Below are 20,017 nucleotides of genomic sequence, written 5' to 3'. Positions count from 1 at the left end.
GCTGGACCCCATTACCACCTTCCTGGAACTTGGCAAGTTACCCGAAGATGAGAAGGCGGCCAAAGCTTAAGAAGGGAGGCGGCCAGATACGCAATCATACAAGGACAACTATTCAAAAAGGGACTCAGCCAGCCCTTATTGAAGTGTTTGCACCCCGACCAAACGGACTACGTGCTAGAGAAGTCCACGAAGGGTGTTGCGGACATCACATCGGGGGCAAAGCCCTAGCAAGGAAGCTCGTCCGAGCAGGATACTACTGGCCAACAATGATGAAGGACTCGAAGGAATTTGTCACAAAATGCACAAAGTGTCAACAAAACGCCAACTTTCACAAAGCACCAGCCTCCGAGCTAAGCTCACTAACGACTACGCGTCCTTTTTCACAATGGGGAGTGACCTCCTGGGACCCTTCCCGGTCGGCCCAGGACAAGTCAAATACCTCATTGTAGCCATTGACTACTACACCAAATGGGTAGAGGCCGAACCACTAGCCACCATATCGTCCTCCAACTGCCGGAAGTTCATGTGGAGGCAGGTGATAACCCGTTTCGACATCCCAGAGGTCGTTATCTCGGACAATGGAACCCAGTTCACCGACAAGAAGTTCATGGAATTCCTCTCTGGCCTGGGGATAAGGCAAAAGTTCTCCTCAGTAGAACATCCCCAAACAAACGGGCAGGTAGAGGCCGCAAACAAAGTCATCCTTCTTGGTCTAAAGAAGCGCCTAGACAGCAAGAAGGGAAACTGGGCCGACGAACTCCCCTCCGTCTTATGGTCCTACCGGACAACCGAGCAAAGCGCCACGGGGGAAACCCCCTTCGCCTAACCTATGGGGTCGACGCGGTAATACCAGTTGAAATCGGCGAACCAAGCCCCCGACTACTACTCGCGGGCATGAGCAAAGCGGTTGAGAAAGACTTAATCGAAGAAACAAGGGAGATGGCTCACCTAACAGAAACGGCGCTAAACAAAGAATGGCCCTGCGTTACAACGCAAAAGTCCTCAAACGAGACTTCGAAGAAGGGGACCTCGTCCTACGACGCAACGACATCGGCGTCCCGACCCCAGGAGAAGGCAAGCTAGCGGCAAATTGGGAAGGCCCCTACAGGGTAAGGGAGGTACTCGGCAGGGGCGCTTACAAACTCGAAAAACTGGACGGCAAGGAAATACCCAGAACATGGAACGCAAGCAACCTAAAGAGGTTCTACTCCTGACCCACCGGCTCAACGACCAGAGAGCCTAGCCAGAGAGTTAGTATTCGCCCCATCCACATGTTAATTCAACTTGTTTACTTACCTTGTCAAATACTTACCCAACTGTCGAGTAATTTTACTTGTTCAAATTTTTTGTTTAAACTCTCTTACTTGATATCTGTTCCTCGTGACCAAATCTAAAACGGCACCCCGGGACTGATCACCCCGGGAGCCAGACGGCTCATGGCCTCAACCAACTCAACGACTACGCGACCGAACCGGTCCAAACTGCTACCAAATACGAAAACGGCAAGACGGGCACAAGACATAAGCCCGCCCAGATTAAACGGTAACACGAAAACGACAACACGACAAAATAATGAAACGATGATAACTAACAAAGCATCAAAACGTGCAACGAACACGTAAAATTGTTCAAGGCAAACAAAACGACAAAGCATCAACAGGTTGTTCGACAAATACATTACAAAATATCCTAAGTTATAAGACCTCACTTCCTCGGCATATCGACAATTTTCCCGTCCTGGATAGTCTTAAAACACCAATTGACGAGATCTCGAAATCGGGAGCAGCAATCTTCAGCTGGGCCTTCAGGGCATCTTCGGTCATCAAGATGGCACTCTTCCCTTGCTCCTTGGCCACCTTAAGCTTCTTCTTAAGATCAACGGCCTCTGCCTTAGCGGCCTTCGCTTCCGAAATGGCCTGCTCCCGTTCCTTTCCAAAGCGACAACTCGACCCTGAGCGGCGTTCAGTTGATTTTCTAATGCCATCTCACGCTCAAGAAGCCGAGCCACGGTCTCATCAGACGCCTTCAGCCTCTCCGCAATAAACGACGACTTCTCCTCGGCGGCATTAAGCTTTCCCCCCATCTCGGACAGCTGACCCTGGAGGAGCTCAACTTGAGCCTTAAAGTCATTATTCGCCTTAACAGAAGACTCAAGCTTCCTCCGAAGCACCTCCATACCAGATAGCTCAAACTCAGCCTTCCGAGCTATCACGGCCCCACGAAGCAAGGTGCGATACATCCACCTCGCCTGTCCGGACAGCTCGGTCGCATGAAAATGCTCTTCCGTCCCGGGTATCAACTGGGAGTCAATGAACTTGGAGGCATCAAAATTCCTCTCCATCACGGTAAGGACCCCTTCCGGGCTGGAAGACATCTTTCGCTTCCTAGGAGTATGGATAAGCTCCACATCGCTATCCGGTTGAGGGGTGCGAGTCACCTGCTCGTCAGCAGGTCCCTCCTCATGAAGAGGGGAAGCCTGATCCCCCAAGCCCTGCTTTCCCGACTCTTCGGCATCCTGAGCAGGGGAAGCTTGGCCCGTTTTTTCCCCCGATGGACCCTCCGACTTGCCGGCGTCTTTCCCTTCGGCATTCTCATCATCACTAGCATCAAAAAAGGTCTTCATCAGGTTCTCAAGACCAGTCACGGTAGCAGACATTTCCACTGCGATAAACAACGAGAACGTTAGCCGTCAAGCCGACAAACGAATAAAGCAAGAAGCATACGTAAACAAGAAAAGGAACTCACGAATATAGCTCCGGCCGGCCTCCCGTTCACCCATGAGAAGGTGGGGGTTCACGGGATTCTTTTCAAAGATAGCAAGAAGAACGTCCGCTATCTGCCTATCTACAGCCGACAACCTCTTGTACGACACTTTCACAAAAGGATTCGACCCCGCGCCAAAGCTCCAGTAAGTCTGGATAAGGCGCTCCCCCTCTAACGACAACCAGAAGGGATGGCGACCCTTAACGGGACGAACCTTGAAATACTTATCTTTGAAGCCATGGTAGGAATCCTCAAAGAGGCTAAAAATCTTCCTACCCTGAGCAGCACGGAAAGAAAGAAACCCCTTTCTTGCTTTCCCCTGCTTGGAGGGATTGGTAAGGTTGAAATAATAGAGAAAAACGTCCACTGAAGCCGGTAGCTCCAAGTACTCGCAAACCATCTCGAAGCAGCGGATCGAAGCCCAGCTGTTCGGATGAAGTTGAGACGGACAGACGGATATCCGGTTCAGCAGCGCCATTTGGAAATCGGAGAACGGTATCCGAACACCGACTTGTGTGAACATGGACTTGTAAAACCAAATCCAATCGGGAACGCGAGGAGAATGGAAATTGAGCTCATAAATACGCTCACGAGGAAGCGGGACAATGGCCTCGTAGTTGGCCTCCTCGTCAGTCCCCCCACATAGGTAACCGGCTTGCCGGAACTCCGTCAATTCCTCTAAGTCCATCTGGTTGGGTGAACTCCTTATATCATCAGTTACCCAAGCATACGGGTCGTAAGCCGCAGCAGATCCGGAAGACCGGGAAACAACATGAGGCATACCTACAGCGGGGTACCACTCCGTTAGTCTATGAGGTCGGAAGCTCGAAAAAACTCAGAAACTACGTCTTTCCATCTCAATCACAACCAGATACGGCTAAAGACTGCATCTACTTCACAAACCACCCAGAAAGCCTACCCTGGAATGGTACCCCCTCTCCTAACCCACCTATCCCAACACTGAAAAACCTCTTAACAAAAATAAAACCAGCCATGCAGTAGATGCAAACAAAAATCACACAATAACAGAACATAACACAGACAACAGAAGAGAGAAATTAGAAGATTACCTGGAACGATGAAAGAAATCTGGGCTGGAAGTTGAAGCAGGAAGGAGTTCGCGCAAGAAACTTTGGATGTTAGGGAGAAAAGAAGTTGGAAATGATAAGAGTGGGAGGTGGATAGGGCGAAAACCACTTAAAAACCACCCCCAAAGAAGCGCGAAAGGAAGCAGGGGTAAGATGGTCTTTACGCACGGGTTTTTTTTCAAATCATTATGAGCATTAAATGCCCAGCGCGGAAAACGAAACGGCAAACAAATGCCACGGCAAATCAAGGGACACGCGCACAAGAGACGCGTCCCTCCCACGACCAGACGACCCAGCGACAACACACGAAGGTAAACGTCACACGCCACCCATGGCCCTCACGACCATCGCTGACGCGTCGGGGGCACTGTTACGGCCTGGCCCAAAACTCGCGCGGGTCGACCCGACCCGAGTTCTCGCCGGCCCGATGGTTCGCCCTCCACCCGACCCGAACACGTGTCCCGTACGGCTTGTGCACAGCCGTGTGACAACACCCTCGAGAGTGTGGGCCTGCCCACTGGAAGGGCCCACTACTGACATGTATATAAGGGGAGACTGGCTCTCCCCCCAAGGTGCGTCACATTCACACATCATTCCTCTCCGCCTGCACATATTCTGACAAGGGCGTCGGAGTGTCTTTGCAGGTGGCACCCCCCTCCTCCATCAGAAGTGCTCGGAACCTCGCTCACCCGGAACCAAGAATCCACGACCAGACGAGCTCCTCCACCATCCGAGGCGTTGACCTCAGGATCCTGACCCGAACCGTCCGGTACCCGACCTACCGAACAAAGAGCATCACTAATTGGCAAGTTTGTCAATATATGCTTCAATTTCTTGTCACCCTTTTCCTCTTTTCCAACAGCATATTTTCTTTCTAATGATAAACTTATCATCTCTGACAGCAACTTTGCTTTTATTTGGATCAACATTAACCAGAATGGAGTAATATGCTCAGTTACATTTTTGATTTTAATTCATATTGAAAGGAGAAATGAAGCATAATCAATTGAAATATGATCATGCAATAATGGAACTGAAATTAATGAGCTGCTTACAAAATAATAAATAAGTGTTTGAGCAAACTTGTATCATGAAATGAAATGTTACATAATAATAATATGTAGGAGAAGCAAAAATACATAAATCAGTGACTTATGGAGAAAACAAATTTATGTTTCACGATTAAGAAAATAAATGTAAATTAAAAAAATAAGAGAAGTAAAGAAAAAAAAGTTAAATATATTATTGCAAAAATTGTAAAAGTTAAATAATTGATTTAATTGCAAAAATATGATAAAATTATTCGCCAATAAAATTGAAAAAAAAGAAAATGATGATACTTAATAGGAATTATGACAAAATTTTGTATACTTGTTTTGTTAAAGTTATAAAAAATTAGCGTAGAATATATTGATAAAATAAAATTTTTTTTGAATAAAATTAAAAAAATAAATATCGAAAGAAGAATAATGCTTTTTTTATTTAATTAAATTAACATTAAGTTAAAAGTGTGATATTAAATATATTTAAATAAAAATTAAAATGTAATTGTGGAAAATAAATTTCAATGATTTATTATTATTGTCTATTTTAAATAGGTGTTAAATATAAAGTACAATGATAAAAATTCATATGTAATACGTTTAAAAATGTGGACAAATAATAATAAAACAAGTGGAATTATTTTCCATGTCATCATTAATTTTTTTTTTAAATATACTTACATTTCATATTACAAAATACTTATAAAACTACCTCTTTTATAATTTTATTTTTTTTTTTTTTTTTTTTTTTTTTTTTTTTTTTTTTTTTTTTTCTTTTCTGCTCTAAGTTTCGATCTTTTCTCTTTTTATCCTCTCTCTCTCTCCTGGATCTCTCTCATCTGTCTCTGCGTCACGCCATTGTTTTGCTGGATACCCTAGCCAATTACCCACCCAGCAACCTTAGCTCCACACACCGGCTAAACGCGAACCAATCCCTCCCATCACCCTCGAGCTCCTCCTTCCTCTCTCCGTCATCGATCTCACTCCCTCACCTCCGTCCGTCTTCCGCCGCCGTCGCCGAAACGAGCTTCGAAGCCACCGTCGGTATCGCGCAGCTCTGTTCCACCATCGTGCAGCTACTGTTTCAGCTTTGAAAGCACCGTCGCGTAGCTCATTTCCATTCACCGTCTCCTGCACTCCCACCGGCACCGAACAACAATAGCTCGACTTCCAAGATCCCCCTCCTTCTTCTGCCGTAGATTGCGTCGGCACCGGCCAAGACATCGAGTGCGTTGCACCCTTTGCCAATGAAGAACAGGGACAAAACGGCGCCGTATCGTTATCTTCGGAGAACAAAAGAAATCTGTTTAACTAAAGTTATCTTGTGTGTGGATTGAAGAAGGTGAATCATTGAAGTGCCTTGCGGAAGGGCTTTGGGAATTGACAGTGCTGGTATCACCGTTCTTCTTCTGGGGAACTGCAATGGTGGCTATGAAGGAGGTGATTCCAAGGACAGGCCCGTTCTTTGTGTCGGCCTTCCGGCTAATACCTGCCGGGTTCCTCCTCATCGGGTTCGCTGCTTCAAGGGGAAGACCGTTCCCTTCGGGACTCAATGCCTGGCTCTCAATCTCTCTCTTTGCATTAGTTAATGCAGCTTGCTTTCAGGTCTGTTCATATCTTATGCTCTCAAAAGTTATGAAATTTTCCATGGCAGTATATTTGTTACTTCGTTAGTTTGTTTGTTTAGAATGAAGGGGAATTGAAAGCAATGCTAATTGATTGGAATGCTTTAAGAATTGGCATATTGCATGCTTTGATTCCAAACTCATTCAGTATTGAAATTCAACTCATGATCATCCTTTTGTCTCTGTTCTAAGTCTTCTTCTCACCTTTGTGCCTATCTATATAAATACTGAAAACCTCGTTAACTCATTCCAACTTGCCCAAAGCATTTAAAGCAATACACATTTTCTTCTTCTCTTTTTGTTTCCTTTCATCCCACCCAATTTTGTTTCCTCATTCTTGGGTTCATAGTTAACCATGAAGTTCATAGGGTCAGTGTTAGCGATGACTTTTGCTCTGGTTTTAGCCTCAACCTCAGCATCAGATCCTGATGCTCTTCAAGACCTCTGTGTTGCAGACACTGCATCTGGTATATCTTATATTTCTCTATCTATCTCTTCTCCTTTGATGTTTCTATTCTCTTGTGATATGTGTGTCTGGAACAACAACAACATAATAATCATTATATTTGATCCTTTGGTTTTCTTTCAATTAACTCCAACTAACTCACTATTAGGCCTACCAACTACTTTAATATTGCTTCCTTTTTCATAATATGGTGCACCCACTTGCATATGACTACTAATTAAGGTTTCTTTGTTAACACAACATAAAAACTTCATTTTTTTTAAGTAGATTAAACATATCCCAGATCTCAAAAATCATTGGCTGGTTGACATGAGTAGTGTGTGATTGAAAAAACAGGTGTTAAGGTGAATGGATTCACGTGTAAAGACGCTGCAAAAGTGAATGCATCTGATTTCTCATCAAACATATTAGCAAAACCAGGTGTGGCAGCAAACACAACCTTCGGTTCCATTGTAACAGGAGCCAACGTTGAAAAGATCCCAGGATTGAACACACTTGGTGTGTCTCTGTCACGCATTGACTATGCCCCAGGTGGACTCAACCCACCCCACACACACCCACGTGCCACTGAGATTGTGTTTGTTTTTGAAGGTCAACTTGATGTTGGGTTCATAACAACATCCAATGTTCTCATATCAAAGACCATCTACAAGGGTGAGATCTTTGTCTTCCCAAAAGGGTTGGTTCATTTCCAGAAGAACAATGCCAATGAACCTGCTGCAGTTATTTCAGCCTTCAACAGCCAATTGCCTGGAACACAGTCTATTCCTCTGACTTTGTTTGCTGCCACCCCACCGGTCCCGGATAATGTGTTGACCAAGGCATTCCAGGTTGGTACCAAGGAGATTGAGAAAATCAAGTCTAGGCTTGCTTCCAAGAAGTAATTGTTATAGTAGGAATGATATATACTTGATTGGTATATGTATGCTTTAATAATGTCTCTGTTGTTTTTGTGTATTTGTCTCTCTCATTCAATCTCTCTTTGTTGCCTCACAATTCATCATGTATGTTTGGAAAACTCATAAAAGCAAATAATGGGACATATTCATTTCTTTTATAATTGGAATTTGAAAGGTGCTATCAGCATGCTTTGTTCTTTTTGTTAATCACAATGTGTGTGTGTGTGTGGTGTATTATTCAGTGTTGACTTTCTAGTTCTCAACAGTGCTACTCCTTGTTGCTTATCTATCAGTGCCTTATAATAACAAGAATATTAAAGTTATTGCCTCCTATGCCTCATCTTACTCTCTTTCCCTTTCTTCTATAACCTTTCAATTAATCTCATTGAATTTGAAACATGGTGGTATTAAAATAATGTATAATAATATTAATAATTACACTTCCTATCATATTGGTGTGGATAGATGGAAACAAATAACCCAACCCCATCTTCCATGTCTTATCTCCCAGTATTTAGCAGCACAAAGAAATGTAGCTAGTATGGTCAAAATAGTAGAAAAAACCTGCCTTGATTATTAGAAATTATCATCGTGGCACCATGTAACCCGCTAAAGTCATAGATACTACAATACAAATAACTATTTTTTATTTATTCACACTAATCAAAACTAGTTATACAGATTGATTAATTATCATATCCTAATATATAATATAGTTTTATAAAGTTGCTGCAAATAAAAAGCCATACAGCCAAAGCGGAAGGTGGAATTTCTTTGTCAGTGTCCTAAAGATTGATTCGTAATAGCTTAGCTTTGTTCCTCCAATTATATTTAAAAGCAAGGCAGTTGGTAACTAAAGTATGGGCCAATGTTAATTATATGCTACTCAATAGAGGCATAAACTGGCCGTACACATATTCTTCCGGCTATATGAAATGGTGAATTCACAAAATAAACTAACTAATGGTTAGTGATGTTGGGCCACTAACCCAAATTCATCTGTGTATATTCCCCTGGGGCAAAACATCTTAATTTGAGTAGATTTTCGTCTAAGGTAATTCCAATTGAACAATATGCTTCTGTCACATAAGAAAAAGAAACCACACCTCATCATATTATAGCTAAGCATGTGAAGACGGGATAACAGCAATCTCAGAGACTTGTTTAATGTTTGATTACTAAAAATGCTTCTTAAATAATCTAAAATTGCAGGAAGAGTAAGTAATATAAATATATAATAGTTTATGTGAATAGCTGAATAACGTGAAGATTCATACATATATACACCGTACCGTACAAGGAGTTACAGAAGCGTTAAGACTTGAGACTATGTTACTCTTACTCTTAAGGTATGTTGTACAAGAAAAGTGATTTCTTGCTCACTTGCTTTTCTGATGCACAAAAACTGATAGTATTTCTTTATTTCCTATAACTTTAAGCAATCAATTTCTGGGAAGCAGCCAGTTCAACTGTTAAGATGAAAGATGATTAGCCAGCTTCTCTCAGATACCGCACGTCTCCATTCATGAGCTTCAGCAACTTTCTGCTGATGAGCAGACTAATACCCTCCTCGGATTCTTGTCCGTCTCGTCCGAACATTTGGTTCAGCAATGTTTCCGGAACACCAACACCATCATGTGTTATGCTGCAAAGATAGCAAAAACAATCAGTGAACCACTTAAGTAGTAGTTAGATGATCACATGTGGGAATGTCACAAGTTTCTTGTTCCCATAAAGTTGAGGTACAACAAAGGAATATATAGTATGCATGGAACAATTACCTTATCTCCAAGTAAGCCAAATGAACTGATTTGCCTAATTGATCTTTCGTTAAAGAGGCTGCAACAACAACTTGACCTCTGGTTGGCGTAAAATTGATGCAAATCAATAAGAAGTCAGCCAAGACTTGCTGCAGCCTACGACTATCACCATATCAGCTAGTTTGGAGTTTAATATATGTAAATCTGTGTTGAATGTAATATACACAATTGTAACAATTCAATCATATGTCCTCCTTAATCATCACCTAGTCCTATTCTGAGTACTATGTATGCTAACTTGTAATAAGGTTCAATGGTGTTCTGCAAAATTTATGTGCTGCAAAATTTGCTAGAAATCCAAAAGCTTCAAAATTATGTTAGTTTAAGTAATCATAGTTGCCATCTTTACACGAAGATTATAAGTGAAAATCGATAGATTGATTTGATATATTTGACTAAATTGTTACGAAAAATAGTCACCCAAAATTTAATCACACAAGAAAGTAGTGAATTGCAAGTTGTACACGCAAAAAGTACTAACATTATAGAACCAAGAGAGATTCAGAAGAATTGAGAGGCAACACATTTCCAAAACTCATTGGCAAGCCACTTCATTGTAGAATTAACTAACAAGTAACAAGAATTATTCAACAATTATAGTTTAAAAAAATTAATACCTAGAACTAAATGCCAGAACAGAGCAGAGCAGATCAGTAGCAAGAAAGGAACAGGGCACGATTGAAGGGCTGACGCGCTGGAACAGAACTGGCACCGTCGAGACAGTGGCTGCGCGACGGAGGCAGAAGGCGAGGCCGGCGACGGTGGCTGGACGTTGAGGAACGGCGACGAGAGATGGCTGCTTCGGTGCTTCCTCCAAGCTGCGTTCGAGTTCTCTTCTGTCTTCTCTGCGTTCTTCAGTGTGTTCGTTCAGAGAACAGAAAAAGCAATAATCAGAAAAGCATATAGTTCCCTTATGTTCGCGAGAGAACAGAAAAGCAATAATCAGAACTACTTTGGTCTAACATTTCAATTATCACATTATGCCAAGTTAGAACCAAAGTAGATGGCATTGGAAAACATGCTAATAAGAAAGAATAGAAGAACTTTATATATAATAGCAAATCGTGTTCTTTACTTGCAATAGGCTATCGAGTGGTCCTGGGTGAGTGGGTGGTCATGGCCTGCTGGGTGCGATTTGCGAGTTGCGAGGGACTGAGGGTGGTGGTGGGTGCGACTTGCAAGCGTGGTGCCGACCTGCTGGGCGCTGGGCGCTGTCTGTGTGCTGCAGTGCTGGGCTGCTCTGTCCGCGAGGAGGTCCTGGGTGAGACCAGTGGAAGGGCTGCGCTGGGAGGAAGGTGGCGGTGGCTGCGAGGTGGTGGGAGGAGGTCTCTCACAGGCGATGGGAGTTGCAGAGAGCGAGGCTGTGAGACCTAGGGAGTAGGGAGAGAGGGGCTAGGGTTCGTTTGGGAGTGGGGCTTGGGGGAATGGCCGAATGGGGGTTACTGGGTTAGGTTTAGGTTTCGTTCATTTTGGGGGAGGGGGGTTTGTTTTTTTTTTGGTTTTTTACTTGACCGGTTCGGTTCGGTTCGGTTGGGGTTTTCATTATCAGAACCGATTTTTGATTTTTGGTTTTTTCGGTTCAGTTGATCGATTTAGTTAGGTCTGAGTCGGTTTTGAACACTCCTACTGGTTAGTGTTCCTCTAACCAACGACACCGTTTTGAGCAAATTTTAGAAAACCGGTCGGGTCTCGGTTCGGTTCGACCGACCGATTCTCGACCGGTTCGACAGTCCAACAACGGTTTCTGAATCTTTCGGTTTTGATATATGACCAATTCGTTTTTGTACCGGTTCACGGTTCGACCGACCAGTTCGAACGGATTTTCAGAATCTTGGTCCGAACCGCTTTTCCCCTCGATTCACGAATTGACCGGTTTGACCAGTCAATTCGAACCGTTTTCAGAACTTTGCGTTTTCCCTTATTCCAATCCGGCCAGGTGACGGTTCAGTTTGACCGACTAGTTCTTGGCCGGTTCAACGGTTCAATTGTGGTTTTTGAAATTGGGGGTTTTAACCTTTGTCCGAGTTGTTTTTTGTAGTGGTTCATGGTTCAACCGGCCGGTCCGAACCGATTTTCAAAAGATAGATTATAACCATTCTCTCATGTTGTTTTTATTTAAAATGCTTAATATATTTTAGTATCAAATTTTCAATTAAGCTTACAACACAGAAGTGGTTCAAGGAATCAAAATGCTAGAGTAAAAATTAAGCTTCACGTAAATTCAACTAAAATCGAACGAAAGACAGAAACATTAATTTTCAACAAGAGTCCATAAAAAATATAGTGCATAATAATTTTTTAAGTAAAAGAGATGAAACTAACAAGTCTTAGTAGTTAATATAATCTTAACATGACTACATGACAACAATAAGTATAAACAAGTCAATGAAATTTATTTTTCACATCAGCATTTAATTTATTTTGTTTAAAATATATATTATATCACTATTTTTACTAAAATACTCTTTTATTTTATATTATATCACTATATTATATCAATTACTTACTCATGTAAACCTTAGTAGCTAGTTTATTATAAATAGGACATTTTACTAGTGTATTTGACATCCTGGATTATATTTTGATCCTGTGATCACGTTTAGGGGGCTGGCCATCTCGGCCATGCCTGGACCTCACTTATGTATTTTCAAACGGTAGAGTTTCTACACTCCATAGATTAAGGTGTGGAGCTCTGCTGTTCCTCAAAGATTAATGCAAAGTACTACTATTTTCTATTCAATTAATCCTATTTCGCTTCTAAGATATCCATTCGCACCCAAGAACGTGATGAAGGTGATGATTATGTGTGACGCTCATCACCATTCTCCCCTATGAACACGTGCCTGACAAACACCTCCGTTCTACATGAAATAAGCTAGAATGAATATCTCTTAGATCTCTTAACCAGAATCTTCGTGGCGTAAGCTGGAATGATGGCGGTATTCAAGAGAATCCGGAAAGTCTAAACCTTGTCTATGGTATTCCGAGTAGGATTCAATGATTGAATGACTGTGACGAGCTTCAAACTCGCGATTGTTGGGCGTTAGTGACAGACGCAAAAGGATAGTAAATCCTATTCCAGCATGATCGAGAACCGACAGATGAATAGCCGTGCCGTGACAAGGTGCGTTGACCATGTTCACTGAGAGGATAAGATGAAGCCATTGACAAGGGTGATGCCTCCAGACGATTAGCCGTGCCGTGACAGGGCACTGGACCATTTTCCCGAGAGATAACCGAAAGTAGCCGTTGACAATGGTGATGTATCACATAAAGCCAGCCATGGACAGGAGTAAGACTGACTGGATGAAGACAGCAGGAAAGCAGAGATTCAGAGGAACGAAAGCATCTCTATACGCTTATCTGAAATTCTCACCAATGATTTACATAAGTATTTCTATCCCTATTTTATTAATTAATTTCGAAAACCATACCATTACTTTATATCTGCCTGATTGAGATTTATAAGGTGACCATAGCTTGCTTCATACCAACAATCTCCGTGGGATTCGACCCTTACTCACGTAAGGTATTACTTGGACGACCCAGTGCACTTGCTGGTTAGTTATGCGAAGTTGTGAAGATATGTTTAGACCATGGTTCTGTGCATCTGTTTTTTATGCCATTGCCAGGGAATCAATTTCGAACAACAATTCACAACCTGAGTAGCAATTTCGCATACTAGAGGAACACTGGTTTTAACAGTGTGTAGCTTTGGTTTCGATGATTCCAATGAAAAGGGAAGAAAACATCAGCGTCACGGTTTCAAGTTTCAACTGACTTGGAACAATAAAATCCTACCTTCGTTAGAACTCACAAAATCATGAAGCACCTCTGATTGTGCGAAGGAGGCTGACAGCGAGACTCAAAGCAAGAAGACGACGAGCCCCAAGACCTGCTGCTTCTGCCACCAGCGACGAAGAGCGCAACGAAGGCGCCCGACTATGTGCAAGACGATGACGACACAGAGAGCAACGGTGACGCCACGGTGAAAGAGATGAGAGAGACCGAGCTCCAGGGGGAGAGAGAGACACGAAGAGGAGTGAAGAACTTGAGAAGATGAAAAGGTTTCTGAATTTTTTTCTTTTTTTGTTTTTTAGATATATTTTTGTTTTGTTGTTTAAATTATTTAAAAATATAAAATTAGGATGAGATGAATTCTAAAATTTGATTGATTTAGAAAGTATTTTTATCTAATTAAATAGAGTAAGGATGTTTAAGACTTTTTTATAAAATTAAATAAAAAATAATTTTTATTTTTATTTAATTAAAAGAGTATTTTAGTAAAAATAGTGATAAAATATATATTTTAAACAAAATAAATTAAATGCTGATGTGAAAAATAAATTTCATTGACTTGTTTATACTTATTGTTGTCATGTAGCATGTTAAGATTATATTAACTACTAAGACTTGTTAGTTTCATCTCTTTTACTTAAAAAATTATTATGCACTATATTTTTTATGGACTCTTGTTGAAAATTAATGTTTCTGTCTTTCGTTCGATTTTAGTTGAATTTACGTGAAGCTTAATTTTTACTCTAGCATTTTGATTCCTTGAACCACTTCTGTGTTGTAAGCTTAATTGAAAAATTGATACTAAAATATATTAAGCATTTTAAATAAAAACAACATGAGAGAATGGTTATAATCTATCTTTTGAAAATCGGTTCGGACCAGCCGATTGAACCATGAACCGCTACAAAAAACAACTCGGACAAAGGTTAAAACCCCCAATTTCAAAAACCACAATTGAACCGTTGAACCGGCCAAGAACTAGTCGGTCAAACCGAACCGTCACCTGGCCGGATTTTTGGAATAAGGGAAAACGCAAAGTTCTGAAAACGGTTCGAATTGACTGGTCAAACCGGTCAATTCGTGAATCGAGGGGAAAAGCGGTTCGGACCAAGATTCTGAAAACCCGTTCGAACCGGTCGGTTGAACAGTGAACCGGTACAAAAACGAATCGGTCATAGATCAAAACCTAAAGATTCAGAAACCGTTGTTGGACCGTCGAACCGGTCGAGAACCGGTCGGTCAAACCGAACCGAGATCTGACCGGTTTTCTAAAATTTGCTCAAAATGGTGCCGTTGGTTAGAGGAACCCTAACCAGTAGGGGTGTTCAAAACCGACTCGGACCGAACTAAATCGATCAACTGAACCGAAGAAAACCGAAAATCAAAAACCGGTTCTGATAATGAAAACCCAACCGAACCGAACCGAACCGGTCAGGTAAAAAACAAAAAAAAAACCAAACCCCTCCTCCCCCAAAATGAATGAAACCTAAACCTAACCCAGTAACCCCCATTCGGCCATTCCCCCAAGCCCCACTCCCAAACGAACCCTAGCCCCTCTCTCCCTACTCCCTAGGTCTCACAGCCTCGCTCTCTGCAACTCCCATCGCCGGTGAGAGACCTCCTCCCACCACCTCGCAGCCACCGCCACCTTCCTCCCAGCGCAGCCCTTCCACTGCTCCCACCCAGGACCTCCTCGCGGACAGAGCAGCCCAGCACTGCAGCACACAGCCAGCGCCCAGCGCCCAGCAGGTCGGCACCACGCTTGCAAGTCGCACCCACCACCACCCTCAGTCCCTCGCAACTCGCAAATCGCACCCAGCAGGCCATGACCACCCACTCACCCAGGACCACTCGATAGCCTATTGCAAGTAAAGAACACGATTTGCTATTATATATAAAGTTCTTCTATTCTTTCTTATTAGCATGTTTTCCAATGCCATCTACTTTGGTTCTAACTTGGCATAATGTGATAATTGAAATGTTAGACCAAAGTAGTTCTGATTATTGCTTTTCTGTTCTCTCGCGAACATAAGGGAACTATATGCTTTTCTGATTATTGCTTTTTCTGTTCTCTGAACGAACACACTGAAGAACGCAGAGAAGACAGAAGAGAACTCGAACGCAGCTTGGAGGAAGCACCGAAGCAGCCATCTCTCGTCGCCGTTCCTCAACGTCCAGCCACCGTCGCCGGCCTCGCCTTCTGCCTCCGTCGCGCAGCCACTGTCTTGACGGTGCCAGTTCTGTTCCATCGCGTCAGCCCTTCGGTCGTGCCCTGTTCCTTTCTTGCTACTGATCTGCTCTGCTCTGTTCTGGCATTTAGTTCTAGGTATTAATTTTTTTAAACTATAATTGTTGAATAATTCTTGTTACTTGTTAGTTAATCTGTGAACCTTGCTGTTGTTACTGGTTGAATAATTGCTGAATAATTGTTGTTAGTTAATCTGTGGACTTGTTACTGAATTGAATAATTGTTGAATAATTTTGACTGTTGGAGACTTGAGATTACTGGGTTGGAGTGAGTTGCTGTGGTTTACTGTGATTTTGTAATTGGATTGTATTGTTGTGATATTGTATTGTTGTTGGATTTTTTTTCAACTAAGAAACACCTAAGGCTATTGGATTGTTAAAATTGTGCTTAAATTTTGCTAAAATAGTGATTAGCTGAAAATCTTATTAATCTTTATTGAAATTATGCTGAAAATTTTGCTAAAAGTTTGTTAGAACTTCTATTTGTTCATTATGAGTAGAAGGAGGGGTTTAGAATAGTTCTTCTGCAAGGAGAAAGGGATCATTATCTTTTTCTATTGATAACTTCAAATACACATTCCAGTAATTGACTTATTGGGAGAGAAGAGAGCCATGAGAATGGATCTTACACAACAAGGATTAAAGGTAGAGAATGCAACGGTTGGGCCTTTAGGGTCTGCACTTTTTGACTCTGCTGTTTCCATTTTTTCTGCTCACAATAAGTATGCTTTGTTCAAATAGTAGGATACTGGAATTCATTGATTTGGGAGGTGAAATGTGGAGAGATGTTTGGCATGCTTTAATAAGTGAAATTATAGCGTTACACAAGTTCTCACAAGAATATGGACCTTGATTATGACCAATCTTTTGTTTTAGAAAAAATAATTTTTTCATCTTTGTTTTTAACAAAAAAAAAATAGATGAATTGAATTAACTAGATAAGTAGATGATTGAATATTTATTATTTGTATGCTTGATAAATTGTGCCAATTATGCGTTTCTTCTTCTTAGGGTGATTTTTTTCCTTCTTCTTGTTCTTTCTTGTATTAATTATTTGATGCCACTGTCGCAACGTCGTTCTCCTCCATCGTGCAGCCACGCTTGAGCTTCGAATATTTAAATGATTCTTTAAATGATTAAGGCTCAAATATTTATTTATCATCACATGACTTGTACTGGTTTAGGCTTATAAACAATGCTTGCCTGTTTCCTTGCATAAGAAGGTGGTTGTGAATTTTCTGTCTGTATGCTGTTTATGTATCTTAATATGTTTTGGATTGGTTTTGACTTTAGAAAAGTCAAATAATGCGATTAATGTGACTGTGATGCTATTGATATGTTTCTTTTCATGGAGTTTTGCTTTGATGCATTACTTTAGTGTTTGTGAAATTCAGGGCATGGATTGGATCTATGTGTAGTTCGAACTAGCCCTACTTGAGCATTTCCTTTGGATGTTAAATGACTGGTTTTGTTTATCAGTTTATAAGAGTTTATCAATTAAAAATATTATCAGTTGGCATCACTTTTGGCGGTCTGGCAATACTCCGCTATAAGGATCGATTTAAAGAAGCTGTCTTCTTGGCTTTTGACTCACCATCCTGGAAGGTTTTATTCTCTCTCAAGCTTGTTGATAATGGTCTACTAGTACATATCTGACCTTGGTTATTCTTATTATCAATGACAGGTTAATGGGGCTGCTGATCATCTTCTACAATCCCTTCTTAGAAGTTAGGTTCATTATTATCCAATAGATCAGTACAGGTATGTAGATAGCTGGTTGTGTGAGTTTTATTGTGTTTTATTAGGGTGTGTCTGTGAATTCTAGGGGAAAGAAAGTGCATGTTTGGTTGGCATTTCTGTTTCTATTTTCAGTTTTTATTTTCAATCTTCTTTATTTTTAAGATTTGTGAAGGAAAAAGTGAAATCAGAAAACAGGATTTTAGGGCCTGTTTGGTTGCAATTTCAATTCTATTTTCATTTTCTGATAAATTTGGACTACGGTGATGATCAAGCATTTTCCTTAAATTGTCTTTCTGGGTGGTTATTAGTTTCATGTCTCTTATATGCTTTATTTGATTCCAGGATCTGAAGTCATTCTCTTCATTTAACATGGCTATTCTCTCAAGGTATTTCCATTTTCATTGTTTCCCATTGTAGTTAGAAATTGTTGTGCTATGGGTAATTTGAGAGACTAATACGTTGCTGGTTTCTCCTTGAAGTTCTCATCATGAATCCTTGAAAGCTCAGCAAGCAATTAATGCGGTAGACTTATCTACTTGTAGTGTAGTTTTATTGTCTTGATATAATTTAACAGTTCCTGATTTTCAACAGCTTTTTGAGCCTTTTATATATATAATTTAATGCGGTAGACTTATCAACTTGATTGTTTCTGTATTCTGTTGTACTTGATGTCAAATTTATTTGTTTTGGAGCTTGATTTATGGTTTCTGATTTTCTTTCTTCTAGCTTTTGGAGACAATGTTGAAGAATTATGGTGATCAGGTCCACTTTCAAATTGCTGAGAGGAACATATTGGATGAGATGATCAAAATTGTAAGGAAGAAGGTAAGGTGGTGTCAGATAGAAACTTGAGAATCATTCTTATTTAAGTTGCATATGTGATTTCACTTGTGCATTATTGACCCTTGGTGAGTGTGTATTTATTGCTATGAACTAGTGGTCTATTAGTAAAATTGATCCATCAATATGATGTAGTTTGATTCAGTTGCCAAATAATTTGACATCAACTTAATTCACTTCTCTTTCTTGTCTTATTGGCTCAAATATTAATATTTCTGGTCGTATTTCATAGCAAAGTAAAAAGCTCCTATTGTTCAGGTTTTGCTCTTTGGATTAATTGATCGACCAAAACATAGATGATGTACACCTATCCAAACAATCTTAGTATTGATGCTATTTGGATGTAGGATGATATATCCAATCAATCAACATCTTGGAGGCAACTTGAATTAATGCTGTTTAACTGTGGTTAATCTTGTCTAATTTGAAATTCATTTGATGATAATTTAGGCACATATGCAAGTGAGGGATAAAATTTTAGTATTGCTGGACTCATGGCAAGAGGCATTTGGCGGGCCTGGTGGAAAGTATCCTCAGTACTATTGGGCATATGAGGAATTGAAGGTAACTATATCAACAGAGTTTCTTGAAAAAGTCTTATCATGCCTCGTTATAGTTGTACATGCAGAGCTGAATGCTAGACTGAAAATTGATATTAACTTGACATTTTGGGGGTATTTCCTCTCTTCTATTTCATGGTTGGGTTATATAACTTTTACAAAGCTTAGCATGAATTGTTCCCCTTGCTAAACCTATTATTATTCCCTTCGATGCAATCAATTTACATTTCAAATGTAGATGGCATTGATATATGTAAGGCCAACTGCCAAAGGTACATTTAATTAATAATTGAATGACCTTTATTTCATATCCATCACACTCTCTTGGACTTTATAAATGGCAGCGAACGGGAGTAGTGTTTCCAAAGCGTTCTTTAGATGCGTCTCCAATATTTACTCCACCTCCTACCCATCAATCTTCAGGAAGTATGCATGCTGGATATGGGATGCCAAGCGGTTCTTCAAAAACACTTGACGAAACAATGGCAACAGAGATAGAAACTTTGAGGTGAAATTTCAATTTTTTCACTATGTTGCCAACCGCTGGTGCTGACCTCTGTCACCAGACTTGTGTAAACTAAAATATCTCTCCTTTTTCCTTGTCTTCTTTTATTTTTTTTATAATTCATAGTTTGTCAAGCTTGGAATCCATGCGCCATGTTATGGACCTGTTGAGTAACATGCTTCAAGCTGTGAATCCTAGTCGGCGGCGTCAATGAGTGTGACATCACATGTGGCAGATTCCTCAACTACTGTCCCATCCAATGCATTAGCTCTTCCCGATCCACCTGCACCAGTTAGTACTGGAAAGGATCAGGACATTATTGACTTGCTGAGCCTCACTTTGTCCCTCACACCATCGACTCCACAGGAAAATTATACGTCATCAGCAACCTCTGTCGAAGGAATGCATCAAGCAGCCAATCCATCCACAACAGAGGGGTATTCTAATGCTCCCCAAACATATCCTGGGAATAAGCAATACAACAGTTATGTCGCGCCATGGGCTAGGCCTCAATCGCTGTCGGAACCTCAAGTCCAGTCACAGCAACAGATGTATCAACCCCAGTCTCAGTCCCGCTCCCAGGCTGCGACCCCACCCTCGTATGAATCCGAACAATCACTGCA

General features: G+C 41.1%; 2 protein-coding genes and 1 long non-coding RNA gene across 6 annotated transcripts; 2 read left to right on the top strand and 1 right to left on the bottom strand.

Moving 5' to 3' along the window:
- Positions 1–5,708: 5,708 nt before the first annotated feature.
- On the top strand, positions 5,709–8,045 carry LOC112734898 (rhicadhesin receptor). 2 transcript variants are annotated; one of them, XR_011878205.1, is made up of 2 exons: positions 5,709–6,499; positions 7,322–7,514. XR_011878205.1 is itself a non-coding variant. In XM_025784423.3 (2 exons), the coding sequence occupies exons 1-2, from the start codon at positions 6,875–6,877 to the stop codon at positions 7,867–7,869; spliced, it is 660 nt and encodes a 219-aa protein (XP_025640208.1). In that variant the 5' UTR covers positions 6,516–6,874; the 3' UTR covers positions 7,870–8,045. The 2 variants fall into 2 exon arrangements, 1 of the variants encoding a protein (XP_025640208.1); XM_025784423.3 differs by lacking the exon at positions 5,709–6,499 and adding an exon at positions 6,516–6,986 and having other exon boundaries at positions 7,322–8,045.
- Positions 8,046–9,106: 1,061 nt separating this feature from the next.
- Positions 9,107–11,122, bottom strand: LOC112734899 (uncharacterized). 3 transcript variants are annotated; one of them, XR_003168461.2, is made up of 4 exons: positions 10,780–11,122; positions 10,322–10,556; positions 9,666–9,848; positions 9,107–9,529 (listed from the first exon to the last, which is right to left on the bottom strand). It is a non-coding gene; the product is annotated as an uncharacterized lncRNA (long non-coding RNA). The 3 variants fall into 3 exon arrangements; XR_003168459.2 differs by having other exon boundaries at positions 9,666–9,806; XR_003168460.3 differs by having other exon boundaries at positions 9,666–9,800.
- Positions 11,123–18,198: 7,076 nt separating this feature from the next.
- Positions 18,199–19,416, top strand: LOC112735659 (TOM1-like protein 6). The gene is made up of 3 exons (XM_029291298.2): positions 18,199–18,314; positions 18,780–18,893; positions 19,234–19,416. Exons 1-3 carry the CDS (start codon positions 18,228–18,230, stop codon positions 19,399–19,401), a joined length of 369 nt encoding a protein of 122 aa, XP_029147131.2. The 5' UTR covers positions 18,199–18,227; the 3' UTR covers positions 19,402–19,416.
- Positions 19,417–20,017: the final 601 nt, after the last annotated feature.

Source organism: Arachis hypogaea, chromosome 3, assembly GCF_003086295.3.
Source record: "Arachis hypogaea cultivar Tifrunner chromosome 3, arahy.Tifrunner.gnm2.J5K5, whole genome shotgun sequence".
Lineage (NCBI taxonomy): Eukaryota > Viridiplantae > Streptophyta > Magnoliopsida > Fabales > Fabaceae > Arachis > Arachis hypogaea.
This window is presented reverse-complemented; position numbering and strand designations above follow the sequence as displayed.